Source organism: Acomys russatus, chromosome 15 (assembly GCF_903995435.1).
Source record: "Acomys russatus chromosome 15, mAcoRus1.1, whole genome shotgun sequence".
In the NCBI taxonomy this organism is placed as follows: Eukaryota; Metazoa; Chordata; class Mammalia; order Rodentia; family Muridae; genus Acomys; species Acomys russatus.
Window position 1 is genome coordinate 16215615 of NC_067151.1, and position 16929 is coordinate 16232543.

Sequence of the window (16929 nt, forward strand, 5' to 3'; positions counted from 1 at the left end):
TCCAGGTCAGCCAAGGCTACACAGAGAAACCCTGTCTTGGAAAAAAAAGAAAATTCAAACTACTCTTACTCTCTTACTGCACGTTATTTTCTATGTTAATTTAATAAAACTGATAGTGTAAGCCAAATTGATATTTTTACCAGATATATATATCCTCTGTTAAATTTATTTAGACTATTTGTGCCTTTTCTCACAAATACTGGGGATAATAATTTTACTTTATTTTAAGGAACAATGACACATTCTAGGAATGTTTTGATACATTAGTCTGTAAGCTGTATGTTCATAGCACACAGCAATTGCTCATTTCTTTCTTTACATTTATATTTCAAGTGGGTGCATTTACATAGATCTATGTAAATCAATTAATGGAAGAGGCCCTGTTTCATGGAATTTTTTTAACTGTAAAAAAACCTTTATCTTTTTGCAGATGCCAACTTGAAACCCAAGGTAGAATGCAGTGTGGTGACAGAGTTCACTGACCACATCTGTGTGACAATGGATGCTGAGCTCATCATGTTTCTCCATGATCTAGTGTCAGCATATCTGAAAGAAAAAGAAAAGGGTGTGTTGCATGTTTTTATTTTCTTCTTGTAATTTACAGGAAAGGCAGGTGTCAGTGGATTAACATGGAGAATGTTGTTATGGTCCAGGGTAGGACAATTGGAGCATGCCTTTTTCCTTTGTGGGCCACAGATGTCAGGAAATAGCATTGCTAAGACTATATGACACATATCCGAGTATCTGCTGGGTCCATGGCACTCATTTTAATTTTTTGTCACATTTATTTCTTTTGGGCTCTCTGGGTGGGGGATGGGTTCATCATGACACACATGCAGAGGTCAGAGGACAGCTTGCAGGAGTCAGTTCTCCCCCTCTGCTGTGCAGTTTCCAAAACTTAGACTCAGGTCATCAGCCTCGGTGGCAAACATCTCTACCTGCTGAGCCATCCACTGGCCCACAGGGATATCCATTCTAATAATAATGTGTTTTCTTACTTCTTATAAAGAGTTTTTTTTTTAAGGGGGCGGGGGAATACTGGTAAGGTGGCTCAAAACAACCTATAGCTCCTGCTCCAGAGGATCAAACATCTTCTAGCTTCTGCCAGTACGTGCATACACACATGCAACGTACATGTACATATACACATAAATAAAAATTAAAATAAATTTCTAGAAATTTTTAAAATATGAAACTCTGCAATGAACCCTTATAGGTGATTTTTGCAAAGTTGGAAAATGGGAGGGAATAGTACAGATTTAAGTAAAATTACTGAAGAGACAATTACCTAATAGAGTTGCATTATTATGCATTGTTGAATTTATTTTTATACAACTATGTTTCTCTTATCTTATTTCTTAACCCGTCTATCACACAAATAATTGAGTCTTTTATAATTCTATGCTTCGCAACACAATCTGAGCAGTTTACGTGTATTCTTAACCCTTTATGCTATTTTGTCTTACTCCCAGCAAACATTCTCAGCTCAGCTCCTTCTACCTCAACTTCCTGTCCCCTGTCCCCATGGCTCCTTCCCTAACTCCTCCTCCCCTGGCTGCCAGGAAGTCCAGCCCTTTTCTCTCCCCTACTCATCAATTGGCTGTAAGCTGCTTTATTGACATAACAGAGGGACAGTTGGGGAGCAAATCAGAATTTAAACTACACAATAACCTTATGCCTACACTGCATATCATACAGTTATAGAAACTAAATTTAATAAGGAGATAATTCTATGCAGAGAACTTTTTGGTTTATAATAAATTACTTAGACCTTAGTGGACTGGTTTTGGTTTCATGAGGTAGATAGCATCGGCTTCCTTACTGGTCCATAAGTGTTGCTGTAACATACTGAATGTTACAATAACCTATTTGGAATTGGTTGCATATTCTGTAGTACCCCAATACTATTGATAAAGTAAGGAATGGCCTCCCAAACACTGATTTGCTCCATTCGGTGTTTATTGCACACTATTGTGTGTTTATAACATAGGGAGTTACTGTGGGTTAAGCATCAGATGTGTTGGTTTCCCCAGTGCTGAGCTCTGGGCCTCACACATGCCAGCAGACTCTCAATCACTTAGCTACATACACACCCGTTGTTCACCTTTTGTTGTCGCTGCTGCTGCTGCTGCTGCTGCTGCTGGTGGTGCTGGTGCTGGTGCTGGTGCTGGTGGTGGTGGTAATATTCAGGTAGGGTCTCCCTAAATTATCCAAACTGACCTTGAGCTCACTTTGCATCCAAGACAGGCCTGAACTTTTACTCTTCCTGCCTCAGCCTCCCACATAGCTCTGGGACTGCAGGGCTAACTGCCAGGCCCAACTCTACATGTAATTCTCACTAAGTGTAGCCTGGAAAAATATAGCTTGTTCAGATCATTCTATAGTACTGTTTTGTTTTCCCATGAAAAAAATGTTAAATTTACAAAATAGACTTACAAAATAAATTTACAAAAAGCCATATTGAAAGAGTACAGAGTTAACATACCATCAACTACATCACTCTTCCATTACTCTTCATCAGAATGAGAGAATCAGCAGTGATGCTGGAGAGCAATATGAAGCCTCAGTTGAAGCTGCTACCTACCTCGCACCTTGCCCTGGACTCAGTGTGTCAAGCCCCACCAAAGCATGAACCCACCTTTCATGGTCTAGCACTGAAGAATAGTCCTGAGTTACCCCGCTCTCACAGTCTGTTCAGTATTTATACATAATGTACACAAAGCAGGCCTGTACAAACCAGCATTCAAGCTTCATTTCCAGTCTGCTCATGTGTGAAAGCCCCTGTATGAATTTCTCTTAAATGTTATATCAAACCTTTGGCATTTTGTGAAATATTGTATTGGGTTCAGTCTGCCTCAAACTAGTCTACCTCTAAAGCAAAAGTCTCTTAAACTGTTTTATAGGTGTGGTGGCATAGGCTCATAAACACAATAACATAGAAGATTGCAAGTTCAAGGCCAACCCAGGCAACATAGTAAGAGTCTCTCTTTCAGGGAAAAAATTAAATGGATTAGTGGTAGAGCACTTGTGTAGCACCCAGTGGCCCTAGACTCAATCCCCATTAGTGCATGAACAGTTGTAAGACATTTGAATGAGAAAATGTTATTGTCTGTGAAGATGTTAGTTGTAAAGATAGTGTAATAGCCACTTAAGGATAGCTCATTATTACAAATTTTTAGGCCAAAATAAGCAATAAAATTTCTCAGAAAGTTTTTACCATTGTGTAAGACTAGACTAAAACCAACAATTTCTAGAAGAAGATGATAAATTATAGCAGTGTAACTACCATCAACAATTAAAGCCCAGCAAGCAGTAGAACTCATAGACATCTGTGGTGACAGCGTGGTGCAGCCCAGCTCTTTATCAGTCAGGTTACGACTAGAGCTGCACAGTGAACATCACGTTTAGTTGTCTTAAGTCCGCTTTGTGTTTTGAAGTCTATACCTCAAAAGAAATGCTGTGTTTATTCAATAAGATCACATAAAACGCTCTGTGTGTCTCAGATGTGATCATACATGTGTGTGTTTATGGTAGGCAAGTTTTAAAAGACTTAAGCACCATGAAGAAAGGATTTTACATTTTTAAAAAACTACTTATTGTCACTATTTGCATAACTATACAACTGTTGGCACACTGATTACGTGCTTTAAATGAATTTGGTATATAAATAACAGTCCGTCTAAACTTTTAAAAGTCATCAAGCTACAACCTTTTTTTTCTAACCATGCTGAAGTTTAGACTCAAGGTTCAAGGTTTTCACACATGCTACGAAAGTATTTGCCATGGAATTAATCACCCTTACCCCTCCTTTAAATTTTTATTTTGAGACAAGATCTTACTAAATTTTAGGCTGGCTTAAAATTGGCAGTGTCCTCTGTCTCCTAGTCATCTGAGATTACAAATGGTGAACAGCATACCCAACTACTAGTTACTGTTTAGGAAGTCCCCTCTATTGAGCACAGAAGTGATCTCTACGTTCTTTATCACAGTGGCAACCTTGCTTTTCTTAGAAATACTAATTGATATCTTCTCTTGGCTTATTTTAAGATACCTTTTAAATGAGGCTTAGCATGATAATAAATAAAATAATAGAGCCAGTAGTGGTTCTTCAATTTGTTTAATAAATTTTTGTAAGATCTGACTTTTTTTTTTTTTTTTTAATTATAGCTATTTTCCCACCTCGGATTCTGTCTACTCGACCAGGCCAAAAATGTCCAATTATTATACATGATGATAATGCCTCTGACAGAGATAGAGAAGACAGTATCACTTACACCACTGTGGACTGGCGAGACTTTATGTGCAACACATGGCATCTGGAGCCGACTCTTAGGTGAGAAGTGGGTGTGCACACCTCAGCACGTCCAAGGGTACTGCACTGGTTGTTCTTCCCATTGCTGTGGCCAAATGCCTACAAGAAGCTCAAGGGAGGGAGGATTTATTTGGGCTCACAGTTTAAGAGGGAATATAGTCCATCCTGGTGGCACAACATGACACAGTTGGTCACAGCGTATCCACAATTAGAACCTGAAATGTGATAGAGTAGAGCCAGGCAATAACATCTCCCAGCCTGCCCCTGTGACCTATACTTGCTCCAGTAAACCCTCACTTCCTCAAGTTCCACAGCTTGCACCACCCTCAATAGTCCCATCAGCTGGGGCCCAAGTGCTCAGTGCAGCCCATGGAGGACATAGTTGTGTTCAAGCACAGCACCCACTTCACCCCACAGAGACGTGTACCCATTCCATAGTGGAAAATGTGCTCATTCACCTTCAGAAGCTGTCATAGTCCCAACTGTATTTAAAAGTCCAGAGTCTTTTGAGACTTAAGGCACTCTCTTGATGGTGAGCCACTATATAATCAAAGAACAAGTTAATATTCCAGCATATAGTGGCACCGAACAAACTTTCCCTGTTACATATAGAGCAATAGAAGCATAACAAGGAAAGGTTGGACCAAAGCAGTACTGAAACCCAACAGGGCAGAAACCCAGGCTCAGAGGTCTTCAAGGCTCCACTCTTCCAGCTCTGCTTTCTGAAACACACATACTCTCTCTCTTGGGCTAGTTCCTCTCCATGCTTGCAACTTTTCTCAGGATCCTGATGTCGTCATCATCCTAGGCTTTCCCCTGCTGCTTAGGCTTCACTTTCACAGCCTCATGCAGGAAGCTCTTGGTGCTTCTTTGCAAAGATTGTGACACTGCTACACGTTGTCTGGCTTCAGTGGTCTCAGGAACCTCGGCACAAACTTCTGTGATCCCCCTACCCTGAACCCAGTACTATGGAGACAGTGCTGCCAAACTTTGCTGCTAGCTGAAGATATAGCCTGCCCCATTGGACAACAATGCAATCAACTTCTATGTATTGCTCATGGGAAGCACTTTCCAGGGAGATGTTCTTCCACTAGGGAACCCCTTTGGCAACACTCTCAGTTGAGGCTCTCTCCTTTCAAGATGGAACTTTTGATGAGCAAAGTTTTGCCAGGACACCTTTTCTGATGTTCCAGTGCAGATCATAAAAGTGTCTCTTTGATAGTGTCAATCTCTTTTTAACAACCACTTTCTTGGCACTAGACTTATTACAGTTTTAAACATACTCTTTTTACCAAACTGCAGATTTATCTGTAGCTGGTCTTTGCTACTTTGTGGGTTCTTCTTTTTCCCACCTTTTATTCCCCCACCCTTGTTCTGGTTTCACCCTCTAACAGGGGACAGGGGACAGAAACAAGGATAGAAGAGATAGAAAAATTAGGAAAACCCCAGAATCTAATTTGTCTTTTGTTTCTTCTTTGACCATGGCTACTAACAACTGCAACCAACCTCCATAAATGACCAACAACCATTGACCCCACATCTCAGGGCCCTCAAAGTTACACACTCTCTGAAAAGTCCCCAGGATTCCAAACATCACAGAAATTAACTGCAGTTAGCAAAACCATGCGTCTGCTGGAGCACAAGGCAAATCATAGTCAGCTGCTGTGAAACAGCCCCACATCTCTACACCTGGGATTAAAATGAAAGCACGTTCTTTTAATATTTCTGTGGGTTTTTAAAAAAGAAACCAGAATTACAAAATTCTCACTATACTTATTTTCTCCTTTTATTGTTCAACTTCTACTGTAGACCTAAGAGTACCCTGAATGCTGTTCTGCTGTATTTCCTCTGTCAAACAGATTATCCCATTACTTTTTAATTCAGCCTCACTCAAGTTCTCAGAACTTAGAATGTAGCCAAATTCTTTGTCGGAATATAGGAAGAACAGGTTCTAGCCCAGTTCCCAGCAGAGTCTTTATGTCCCTCACCAGCTGTACCTTCACTGTCCACATTTCTTTGGGCATCCTTGACTTGTACACTTCTACCCATTAACCTCTGCTAGTAGTATTCAATGGCTTTTTAAGCCCAGAGTTCTAAACTCAACCACATCCTCTAGTTAACAGTTTCCAATGCCTAAGAACCACGCGTTCAAGTTTATCACAGCAGCAGCCCCATACTCAGTACTAATTTTATAAAGTAGTCATTTTTCTCACTGCTGTGATCAAATACCCAACAAACGGCAACTTAGGTAGGAAAGGGAAGGCCTGAGACCATCTATAGCCAGGAAGCAAAGCACAAACAGGAAGTACAGCACAACTGTAAAACTCAAGCCTGCCCATACCCCCCACATTCCAGGCTCCACTCCTAAAGGTTTCACAGTCATCGAAAACAGTGCCACCATCTGGTGACTGAATATTGAAACACATGAGCCTATGGGGAACATTACACATTCAAATTACAACAGGTACTGTGAAAGAGGTTATGAGCATCTTATGTAGGTTAAAGCTAGGTACATAAAGTAAATTTACAAGTCAGTCACATGTGAGCTCTTCATCTTTGACGACTATTTCTGCACTTCTTCCTTGCTTTTGAGAGTTCCCATGGTGAAGCAAAGCAAGCACAAGCATTGAGAGGCACTCAGTGAGCTTCAGTGTTGTCACGTCTTGTTCAGTCACTGGAAGATCAGGGTACCTCCTTAAGCTGTTGCCTTCTTCACCTTTTGGCAGGGACCTTACATTTACGTTTTAGCCACAGCAACAAGTGTCAGTAGTCGTACGTCATTTAATAAGGAGCCATCAGAGTTTCTTACTGAATGTATGTTATGACAGTTGTACAGTGACACAATGTCTTCCTTTTGCATGCTATACAATATAAAGCCATGTCTACAACGCTGAGTCTAATGCTATCAGATAATCATTTTTGTAAGTGGGTCATATTTTCCAGTCATGATACACCAACTATTCTTCATATTGAATCTTCAAAAGTATTTTCTAATTTTAACTATAACAATTGCTATAATTAGTGGTACCTGCTTTATATGTTATTAATATACTTGCTTTATATGTTATTAATATCCTTTTTGTTGCTTCCTAGCCACTTTATTACTCAAATGCTTTTCCAAATCCTTGGATGGTATCCAGAACAGACTCAGCCAAACATTCTGCAAAATATTTTTATTTAAATTAAGTTATTATTCAGATATATTTGTGTCACAAAATAACACTAAAATAACAAAATTTAATATTGTACAATTATGGCTTGTTTTTAATATATATTTGATAAGATTTGCTATGACCAAGTCAACAGAACACTTTGTTATGAAAAGTTTTAACGTTGCTATTACTTTGGGCCAACATAAGTATTTTTCAGAGGTAAAACGTTTGGAAATATGCATATGAAAATATGCAGTAAAATATTTGGACGATGTTTTAGATTTGTAAATCTAAATTATAATGGAACTAAGTGTCTTTAGAGTGTATTTAAATTAAGTATAAATGAAGTTCCAAGTGAATATTTAAAAAGTTAGTGTATTCCTTTTTAAGCAAACTCATAACTGGTTGGTGAATATTGTATGTAGAGTGCTAAAGAGTATTGTTACTAGTTCTGGCTCCAAGCTTGGCTTTATCACAGAGTAGTTCAATTATCATAGCCAAAAAACTTCCACTACTTTAGTTTCCTCATGAATTTTTTTTTAATGGTAATGTCTACATTGTAAGGTTGTTACACTGGTTAAATAAGTTAGCTGATGCAATACACTTAGGGTTCTTTTAGGGAGGAAGAGGTTGAAAATTTTTGGTTGGTTGGTTGGTTGGTTGGTTTGGATTTGAGATTGTTGTTTTTTAAACAATCAGAATGCTACAGTTGAATTTCCAGAGATTAGTGCCTAATAACATCCAACTGAACTCAGGACCTTATAAGAGAACAGGAAAGACGTATCTAGAAATGAGGACAGTTTGAGTGCTCATAGGGTAGACTGTTTATCAGCAGTGGCTTTCTACTAAAAGCTTCAGTGATACAGAACTCCTCGGGGGTCAGCACTTCTATGTACCCACCTAGCTGTGGGCAATACCTAGTGCCTGGGACCAGCCTGTTTCTTGCCCTTGAAATGAAGCAGGGACAGACTAAAACAGTCTCCCTCATTTAAAAAAAAAAAATCAATTCAGGAAGCACTTAACATACAAGTCAGTTCTTCTGTTAACTTTGCCAGTCAGATAAATCTTAAGTATAGACTGAAATACCAGGAAGTGAGTCATCAGTAGCGTGTCCTCCACATGAAAAAGGAAATACCAAGATCAAGGAGAGGTACTCAGGAGGCAGAGGCAGGTGGAGTGAGTTCGAGGCCAGCCTGGTCTACAAAGTGAGTCTAGGACAGCAGAGAAACCCTGTTCAAAAAAGCAATTAAAAAAAAAAAAAAGATCAAGGAAATGATGGTTATCCTCTCAAACATGTTCAGCACATAATACTTAGTAAATTTTAGTTTTTCTTTTATGTTTTTATAAGACATGTGTTTGTAAAATCTTTTATCCAGTTGTCCTTGTAGGTATCTAAGATGACTATGCAGTAGGCCTGAAATAAATTAAACACACTGGAAGTCCATCAATATTATGGATGTATGTAGCATGTGTCTGCTGAAGTGTTTTACCCAGAGTATATTAAGGGAGTACAGTAATTTTCATGTATCATATACCTTGATAATGAACATTTCTAATTACTATTTTAGATTAATTTCTTGGACTGGAAGGAAGATTGATCCAGTAGGTGTTGATTATATTCTTCAAAAACTGGGCTTTCACCATGCCAGAACCACTATTCCCAAATGGCTTCAGCGAGGAGTGATGGACCCACTGGACAAGGTGCTGTCTGTTCTTATTAAAAAACTTGGCACTGCCCTGCAGGATGAAAAGGAAAAGAAAGGAAAAGACAAAGAAGAACACTAGAATAGTAACGATCTGTGGAAAAAAAACAACAAAAACAAAAACTTGATTGTGTCCGTTAAGTTTTATTACACTGGAATTTTTTTCAGCATATTACTTTAAAATAATTCTAATTTTGTGGCCATTATTGTAACAGCTTGTAGGTTAATCTGTTTGTTCTAGCTCTACTATTCTGTATACAGTAAAGTATTGCATGAGAATGTAAATTTTGTAGAAAAACTAAATTAAAATACACACATCTACCCATTAAAGTTTAAGATTGTTTTATGTGCAATATTATTACTGCATTTAAAGTATTTGCAGAGTAACTGTGAAATTTGTTATTGGCCATAACTTTTAGAAAAATCTTGTTGATAATGTGATTGGGGTCTTTTTTTATGTAGCCTTGTATAAAGATCTATTTGTATATAATTTGAGTAATTGTGATGATTGTATACCACAAAAATATTGTTTGTAACTATTGTAATAAAGTCACAGTAATGGCTTCAGTCAGTGAGTAGTGGTTTCCTATCTTGTTCTCATTTGCTAGTTTGTTAGTATGTAGATGTTCATTGTTTCACCATGTTTTCATTAATGGTGCTTGTAAAAAATTTAAGTGCATAAAAATACTTAATAAAAAAAATAGTTCCAGGGAAAAGGTCACCAAAGGTTTCAGAGCCATTAGGTATTATTCTTTTCTGTAGTGAGTACACAGATGTTCATTTTTATCATTATACTGTATTTAATCCTTATATGTATTATGCAACCCTTTATGCTTGTGAAGTCATAAGGATATATATATATATATATATATATAAAATACACATGAGTATATAATGTATGTGTGAAAAACACATGTGTAAGCATACTAAAAATAATTTAAAAGAATTGCAGTATTGGGCTAGAGAGTTGGCTGGGCAGTTAAGAGCAATGGCTGCACTTCCAAAAGACCAGGGTTCAGATCATATAAATTTTTCACCTTGTACAAAAGACCAGGGTTCGATTCCCAGCACCCACATGGCAGCTCATAACTGACTGTAGCTCCTTTTCCCTCACAGAGACATACATGCAGGCAAAATCTTAATGTATATAAAATTCAAATAAGTTATTTTTTAAAAAAAGAATTGCAGTATCTAAAATTAATACTCCAGTTCTCAGTATACATAAATAAATAAATATCCAAAAGTAGCTATATTGTTGATAATTCAGGTTGGAAATTTGGCCAAACCAGGACAGTCTAAAGATTGGACATACAGCAGAGCTGAAGAAACCAGAGCTATAAAACACCTCAAGGAAACTTCTGGTGGGCCTTTGCATAGAAATGAGTATTAACAGAACAGACCTCTAGAAAAGGCACATGCTCATTCACAGAACTGTGTCCAGTATTCAGTGATAAAGGAATATCAGTTTTATATCCTTTTGACAGACCATCTCGTGTAACCAGTTCTACAAAAATGAAGATACTCTGAAATGATACTTGTGCCCCTCCTTTTGGCTGAGTATTGAAAAGATAGGCCTCAGGGAGCTGAGGAATTTTTAGAAAACCTCATGCTGGGAGAAAGCCAAAAGCCTGAGCCTGAGCCAGCCAGAATGGAAACTTTCCTCTGGAAAGAGACCGCCTTGCAGGAGAATAAAGCCAAAACAATAAGGGGACAGGACTATTTAGATATGTGTAACTCGATCCCTTGACTTAAACCTTAACTCATGTCAGGTCTCACAAGATGCACTTGGGCTATCATTGGATCTTTGTCACTCTTCCCTCAGTGTCTACACTGAATGAAAATCTCCTCTTCTTGCCTTCCACTAATGACTTGGATCTTTGAATTGGCTTGTCAAGGACAAGTAGTCAATCCTGGCTTGTTGGGGCACAGGCTGTGACAGACAGTAACAGTCTGTCATATGTCAACCTCTGAATCCTCTCTAGCTCACCTAACAACTGGTTCCCAGAGGTATGTACAAAATTAATTTCATTATTCCAGCTCACCAGAGAAGCAAGTTATGGGTCTAGTTTGGTTATAAGGTTAAGATAGCACCACTAGAAAGTTAGTTACATATGCCTTATGTAAGCTCTGGTCAAAGTGTAGTCCCTACCACTTAGCACTGACTCTTTATCTTGGTTCAAGTCTTTCCTGTAAGGTGCCCCAATTTTTTTCTACTTCCTTCTTTTTTCCTAGCATGAGATCCCTTGATGCCTTGCTTTAACAGTCTGATGACAGGGTGACAAATATACTTTTGGGAAAAGAAAGTCCTCACAAAACTCCTAAATGTTGGGAGTTATTTCTGGTTTTGGTAAAATGCTATTGAAAAGCACTCACAAGAACAACTGCTGTAGGTAGGGACAACACCTGTCCCTCTGCAGAAGCAGTGCTGCAAAGTGGCAACCATCCAGTTTGCACTCAGAATGAATGCAAGTTCTAAGTGGAATGCTGTTCTTTTTATGCATGGCTGCTGGCTGCAGTGCTGAGCAGTGTACTAAGTTTTGCTAGCATATATCTTCTATATTTTGTGTAGGATTTTCATTGTTATTGATATCAAGGTCATAGATTATGAAAGTATATATAATCAGTGGTGACAGAAACAGAAACTCAACTCCGTGCTGTCAGTTGCAGCCTAAAGTGTTCCCTTCGTCCATTAGGGACCTAAACTCAGACAAACAAAAACAAGATTCTTGGCCACACTATTACAGTAATCTTGGGAGCCATTGTGAATAGCTATCAGGACCTGTAGTGACACATTAAGGGAAAGTTACTTCCTCCTGGTCAAAAGAATGGAATCTACTTCTTTCCCTAGGTGGAGACATGACAGCCTGATCTGCTCCAAAGATCTGAACATTGCATACTATTGTCTCCTCCCAAGACCTTAAGCACTAGAGAGCCATGGGTAATTAATGACTGCTGAGCAAGGGATGAGCCCCTTAATGGGTAATCCAAGCAGTCAGCCCTAAACACATGTGCAGCATTTAAACACATACATACATGAGGAAGGTCAAGTGAACTCCGCAGCTTGTGTTCATAATGCATATATGTGTAACTAATAGTAAAGGCATGAATTTACAAGGAGGAACACAACTGAGGAGTTGGAGGAAAGCGAGGGAGGTGACATGTAAATACAGTATTCACATATGAAATTCTCAAAAACTAATTTTTAAAGTTACTTCAGCTGTACCTATCACCTCCAGGAGAACGCCTCTGAATCCTGGTTCACCTGAATTTGTGTGAAGGAGATGGGAGGAATAATTGTCTAATGAAATAATATATTTGACCTCCCCAGAAACTGCTGCCACCCAGTTGCTTCCAGAACTGCCTCTCTGTAACTCTGCTAATCCACTCTGCTCTCAGAGTTACTTCAGAAGTATAAGTTCCCCTTTTCCTTTTAAATATTGATTTACATGCTTTCCTGGACATTGGCTTTCTCACTCTTTTCTGAAGCTAACAGTGTTTTCCCCTTTCTGCCACGTCACACAGCTGAAATTTGTCATGTGCCTGTTTGCTGACCTCCATTCCCTGCTGTTTTTCTAAAACTACTAAAGTTGTCCACAAACTTATTTCTGAGTGCATTCTTAATTTTTTTTAATTAACAAACTAAGAACCTATGAAAGTGAACATCAGTTTTCTCAGTAACATTTCCATCCAACATTGGACTTTCCCAAAGTTCCCTGTAACTGGCAACCCAGATGGAATTGGTTTGGTTTGGCTTGGTTTGGTTTGGTTGTTTATTTCAAGACTGGGTCTCTCTGTGTAGTCTTGGCTGTCCTGAACTTTCTTTGTAGACCAAGCTAGCCTCGAACTCACACAGATCTGCCTCCCTGAGTTCTAGGATTACAAGCATATGCCACTGTGCCAGCTCCAGATGGAATCTTAAACAAAACTGGTGAGTATATCCCAAGACTTTGGGCTCCTACTTCTTTTATTCACCACTTTTTTCCCTCGATTCTGAGAAACCCTTGGATAATCAAGGTGAACAGGGTAATTTGGCTTGGTTAGATCTGCAGGTACTTGGCTGAAATAGAGGGTGCCAATGTGACAGAGAGCAAGACAGTGCAGAAGTTCTTTCATCTTGTATCCTGGTGAGGACATTTTAGGTTTAACTGAAATTTTATCTCAGTGGAGAATCCTGTGGAAAATTACCCAACTGCATGCCCCTGCTAACTTACCTTAGCTTCTGTTAAACTTCGTGTTTGTGCAAACCTTCCTGTCCCTCTGCTTATCTTAACTTCTGTTAAACTGCTTGTTTGCCCAAAACCTTCCCTTGAAGCTGCCAAACAAGATTCAAAGATGTGGTTTTTGCCTTTTAAAAGCCTTTACCCTGAACACTTGGGACTACACTTGAGTCCTGAATGCCTAAGTGTAATTCAGGTGGCTTTAATACAGACTATAAACTGTGTCTGAGTGGTCATCTCTGGTGGGGTCCCTGTTAATGCCAACAATAAGACTTTAAATTGTATAGTTCCCAAGGCCGTGTAGGTAATGTACACACACTGAGTTTAACTGCTTCTAATGTGTTGGTTTCTAAGGGACTAAAAAGCCTGCCAACACAGAATGTCAAGATCTCAGCCCATACTATCCTTGTAGAATGATCCACATGGGACAGTTACTGATCCCATGCTAATTAAGTCAGTTAAATTTTTTGAGTCCTTTTTTTATTAGTGGACAATCAAGAGTGAGATCATAACTCTGAAAAGCCTCTTGGTGCCTGAGTTCAGGGATACAATGTTTAAGAAAAACATAATTACATCAATGCTGCGGGTGGTGTATTAAATGAGGATTTTAAAGAGGCCTCATAGCATCTGCTTTCTTTGCAAGGCTCAACAGTATCTTCTAGACATTTCATACTAATTTGGACCATCGTCAACAGGAAACCAAGGGATTTTACTGTCATTATTTTTCTGTAAGTTGTATATTTTAAAGTCTCTCTCTCTCTCTCTCTCTCTCTCTCTCTCTCTCTCTCTCTCTCTCTCTCTCTCTCTCTCTCTCTCTCTCTCTCTCTCTCTCTGTGTGTGTGTGTGTGTGTGTGTGTGTGTGTGTGTGTGTGTGTGTGTGTGTTTAGGAGAACCTACAGGAGTCAATTCTCTCCTAAGGATCAAACTTGAGTTAGCATGCTTTGCAGCAGGATATTTCTTTCTTTTGTTCCTTCAACTTCTACTTCTGTTCCATATCTACCTTTATATTTGACCTTAATATAATCGGATTTGTTATTAAATATTTTACTCTCATCTTTGTCCTTAGCAACAAAAATCCCTATTTAATTAGTTATTAGTGGGCATTTGATGAAGCAAACTTAATCAAGACATCTTGATAATAACTAAAGAAAAATACTTATTGCAAATACTTATGAAAATGGGACTATTTTGCCTTCAGTTTCACTATGTACTTGTGGATGGATGTTATGTCTTACTACACTTAGGTAAATGGCCATCAGTTCTATTGTCTTTTTCTCTTTCCTTATTTTTAAAAATGCCTTTAATTCTTGAGAAAACTTGCCACATCAGAGTAGATGTCATCAAAATCTCATGCTAACAGAACTCAACACTGCTAATTTCTTTTTGATTGCATGTCAACACTTAGTAATCTACTATTTAAAATATTCCCTATCATCTAATACCTTGGTAAGGTTCTTTTTTGACTGGTATGAGAAAAACCTCAGGACAAGGGGAGGGGTGGTCAGTCACCCAGATATTAGGGCCATTTGCTTTCAGCCTCACATCTGACTTCCTGATTGTTCTTGGTAGCTGCGCTGGTGGATGGATCTTCAGCTTGTCAAAGGCCTAACCCCTGGGCCCTTCCTCAGAACCTACCTGGAGAAGGCTTGTCTTTGAAAAAGCCCCAGGTTTTCCCGGCTGCCTCCAAGGACCTTGGGGAAAGTGCCCCTAGGTACAGACACTGAGGTGGACTTAAGCAGACACCTAGTGTTTTGTAAGGGCTGGCACCCTAGATGTAGAAACTGAGGTGAGGATTGGCAGTCTCTTGGTACCCCTTGAGGGTTGGGATCACTCTTAAGTATAGACAACTGAAGAGGGTATAAGCAATCATGTGATGCTCTGTGAGGCAGGTGGGTCGTCGTCCTAGGTGTAGACAACTGGGGCAGGAATAAGCATCCAAGTTTGTTTGTGTGTGTGTGTCTGTGTGTGTGTTGGGCGTGGGGATGGGGAATCTTCCTAAATATCCACAATGGAGTGAGGACAAGCAGGCACATGAGGCGGTGAGAGGGACAGGGCAGGAGAAGAGGCTGAACCTTGGGACTTTGCCTTCCAGAGAGAAAGAATGCAATCTAATCACGGCCTGGAGAAGGGGCTCGAGAGACACGAGGCCTGGAACCTGCGCAACATTCACCATGACCCCTCCCAAGCTACGCACACGTGCGCTCCTGCGCGCGCATGGGGCGCGGGGGGCGGGACCAAGAGCGAAGGTTCTTGCTGATTGGACAAGGGGCGCCGCGGGGGCGCAAGCCTCGCTCCTCAGGGTCAGCTCGAGGGGCCTTTTGAAAGACGCGACTGGCCGCGTGTCTCGCAGAGGCCTGAGGCGAGAGATCGACGGTGGCAGCGCAGCAATGGCGACCGCGGGCGGCAGCCGAAGAGCCCCGGTCCCCAGCCCTCGGCTCGGCCTGCCTCTGGCCGCTCACCTGCCTGCGAGCCTGGGCGGGGAGGCCTCGAAGGACAGCCTCGGGGGTGCGCTGGCCGGGAGGCCGTCGGTTTGGTTTTGTCTCTTAATGTTCTCATCTTTCTAGACCTTGCTATTGAGGCCCCTCAGCGCTAAGGAGATTCGCGCTTTTGTTGGTTTTGTTGCTGTTGTTTTTCACACACGCTCTGTGGGCCCTCGGTTCCTTTTGTAGTTGAATTTAGGAAAGGAATTCTGCAAAGTTCTGTGTTAAAACGCAGCACAGCTTTAAGGTCGATTCAAGAGGGAGTTGGGAGTAGGCATTGGGAACGTGCGTGTGGGGGGGGGGGGAAAAGTCCGTGGAATTAAGTTTTGGTGGGTTCCTGTTCCGGGAACTTGTTTACCTACGTTTTTCATTTTCTGCCAATTTCATCCCCACACAGGTGAGAAAACTTCTGGAAACAATGACTGGTTTCAGAGTTCCAGGGTCCCTAGCTTTGCTCAGATGCTGAAAAAGAATTTACCAGTTCAATCATCAGCTCAGACGGTAACATTGCCCACCGGATACTCCTCCGAAAGTTGCAGCCTGTCGAATATGGCATCCAAGGTTACACAAGTGACAGGTACAGCTTTACTTGTGTTTGTAGCGGTACCTTGGTTCACTAAGACGCCGGGATTGTCAGTAAGTGCTAAGCGCAGTGTGTGCCTATAATGTGTGGCCATGTGCCATTTGGAGTTAGTAACTGACTTATAATACAGTAGGAGGGCTGTAGCACTGGAGCCTTGCACGTCATTTGTAACCCCCCCCCCCCCCCCCGTCACTGTTGAATTACTCAGTATGACTTACACACACACACACACACACACACACACACACACGAGTTCTCAGGGAAAGCACTAAAGTAATAAGCATATTGTGTTCTACCTATCACTTAGCATAATATAAAGCAGAGGCAAACATACTGTAAAACTTCGGTTGAATTGCATTCAGACAGCTTAGAATGCATCAGTGGAATAGGAGATTGGAGCACAAAACTAGATTGTGGTCCCAACCATACCAGATCTGTATCATTTCCACTGTAGGTCTTAGTGCCCTCGTCTGTAAAAATGA

The 16929-nt window shown here is 40.3% G+C and overlaps 2 protein-coding genes across 3 annotated transcripts in view; both read left to right on the top strand.

Moving 5' to 3' along the window:
• Bltp1 (bridge-like lipid transfer protein family member 1) overlaps window positions 1–9821 on the top strand; it is a 174508-nt gene extending 164687 nt beyond the window's left edge. The window contains exons 84-86 of one of the 2 annotated variants that reach the window (XM_051157074.1): window positions 431–565; window positions 4168–4333; window positions 9033–9821. In XM_051157074.1, coding sequence (XP_051013031.1) covers window positions 431–565; window positions 4168–4333; window positions 9033–9249 — 518 coding nt within the window. In that variant the 3' untranslated portion in view covers window positions 9250–9821. The remainder of the gene's footprint in view (window positions 1–430; window positions 566–4167; window positions 4334–9032) is intronic. The other variant, XM_051157075.1, reaches the window with a different exon arrangement.
• Window positions 9822–16264: 6443 nt separating this feature from the next.
• Window positions 16265–16929, top strand: part of Adad1 (adenosine deaminase domain containing 1) — a 29854-nt gene continuing 29189 nt past the window's right edge. Inside the window, exon 1 of the mRNA XM_051156820.1 lies at window positions 16265–16441. Coding sequence (XP_051012777.1) covers window positions 16324–16441 — 118 coding nt within the window. The 5' untranslated portion in view covers window positions 16265–16323. The remainder of the gene's footprint in view (window positions 16442–16929) is intronic.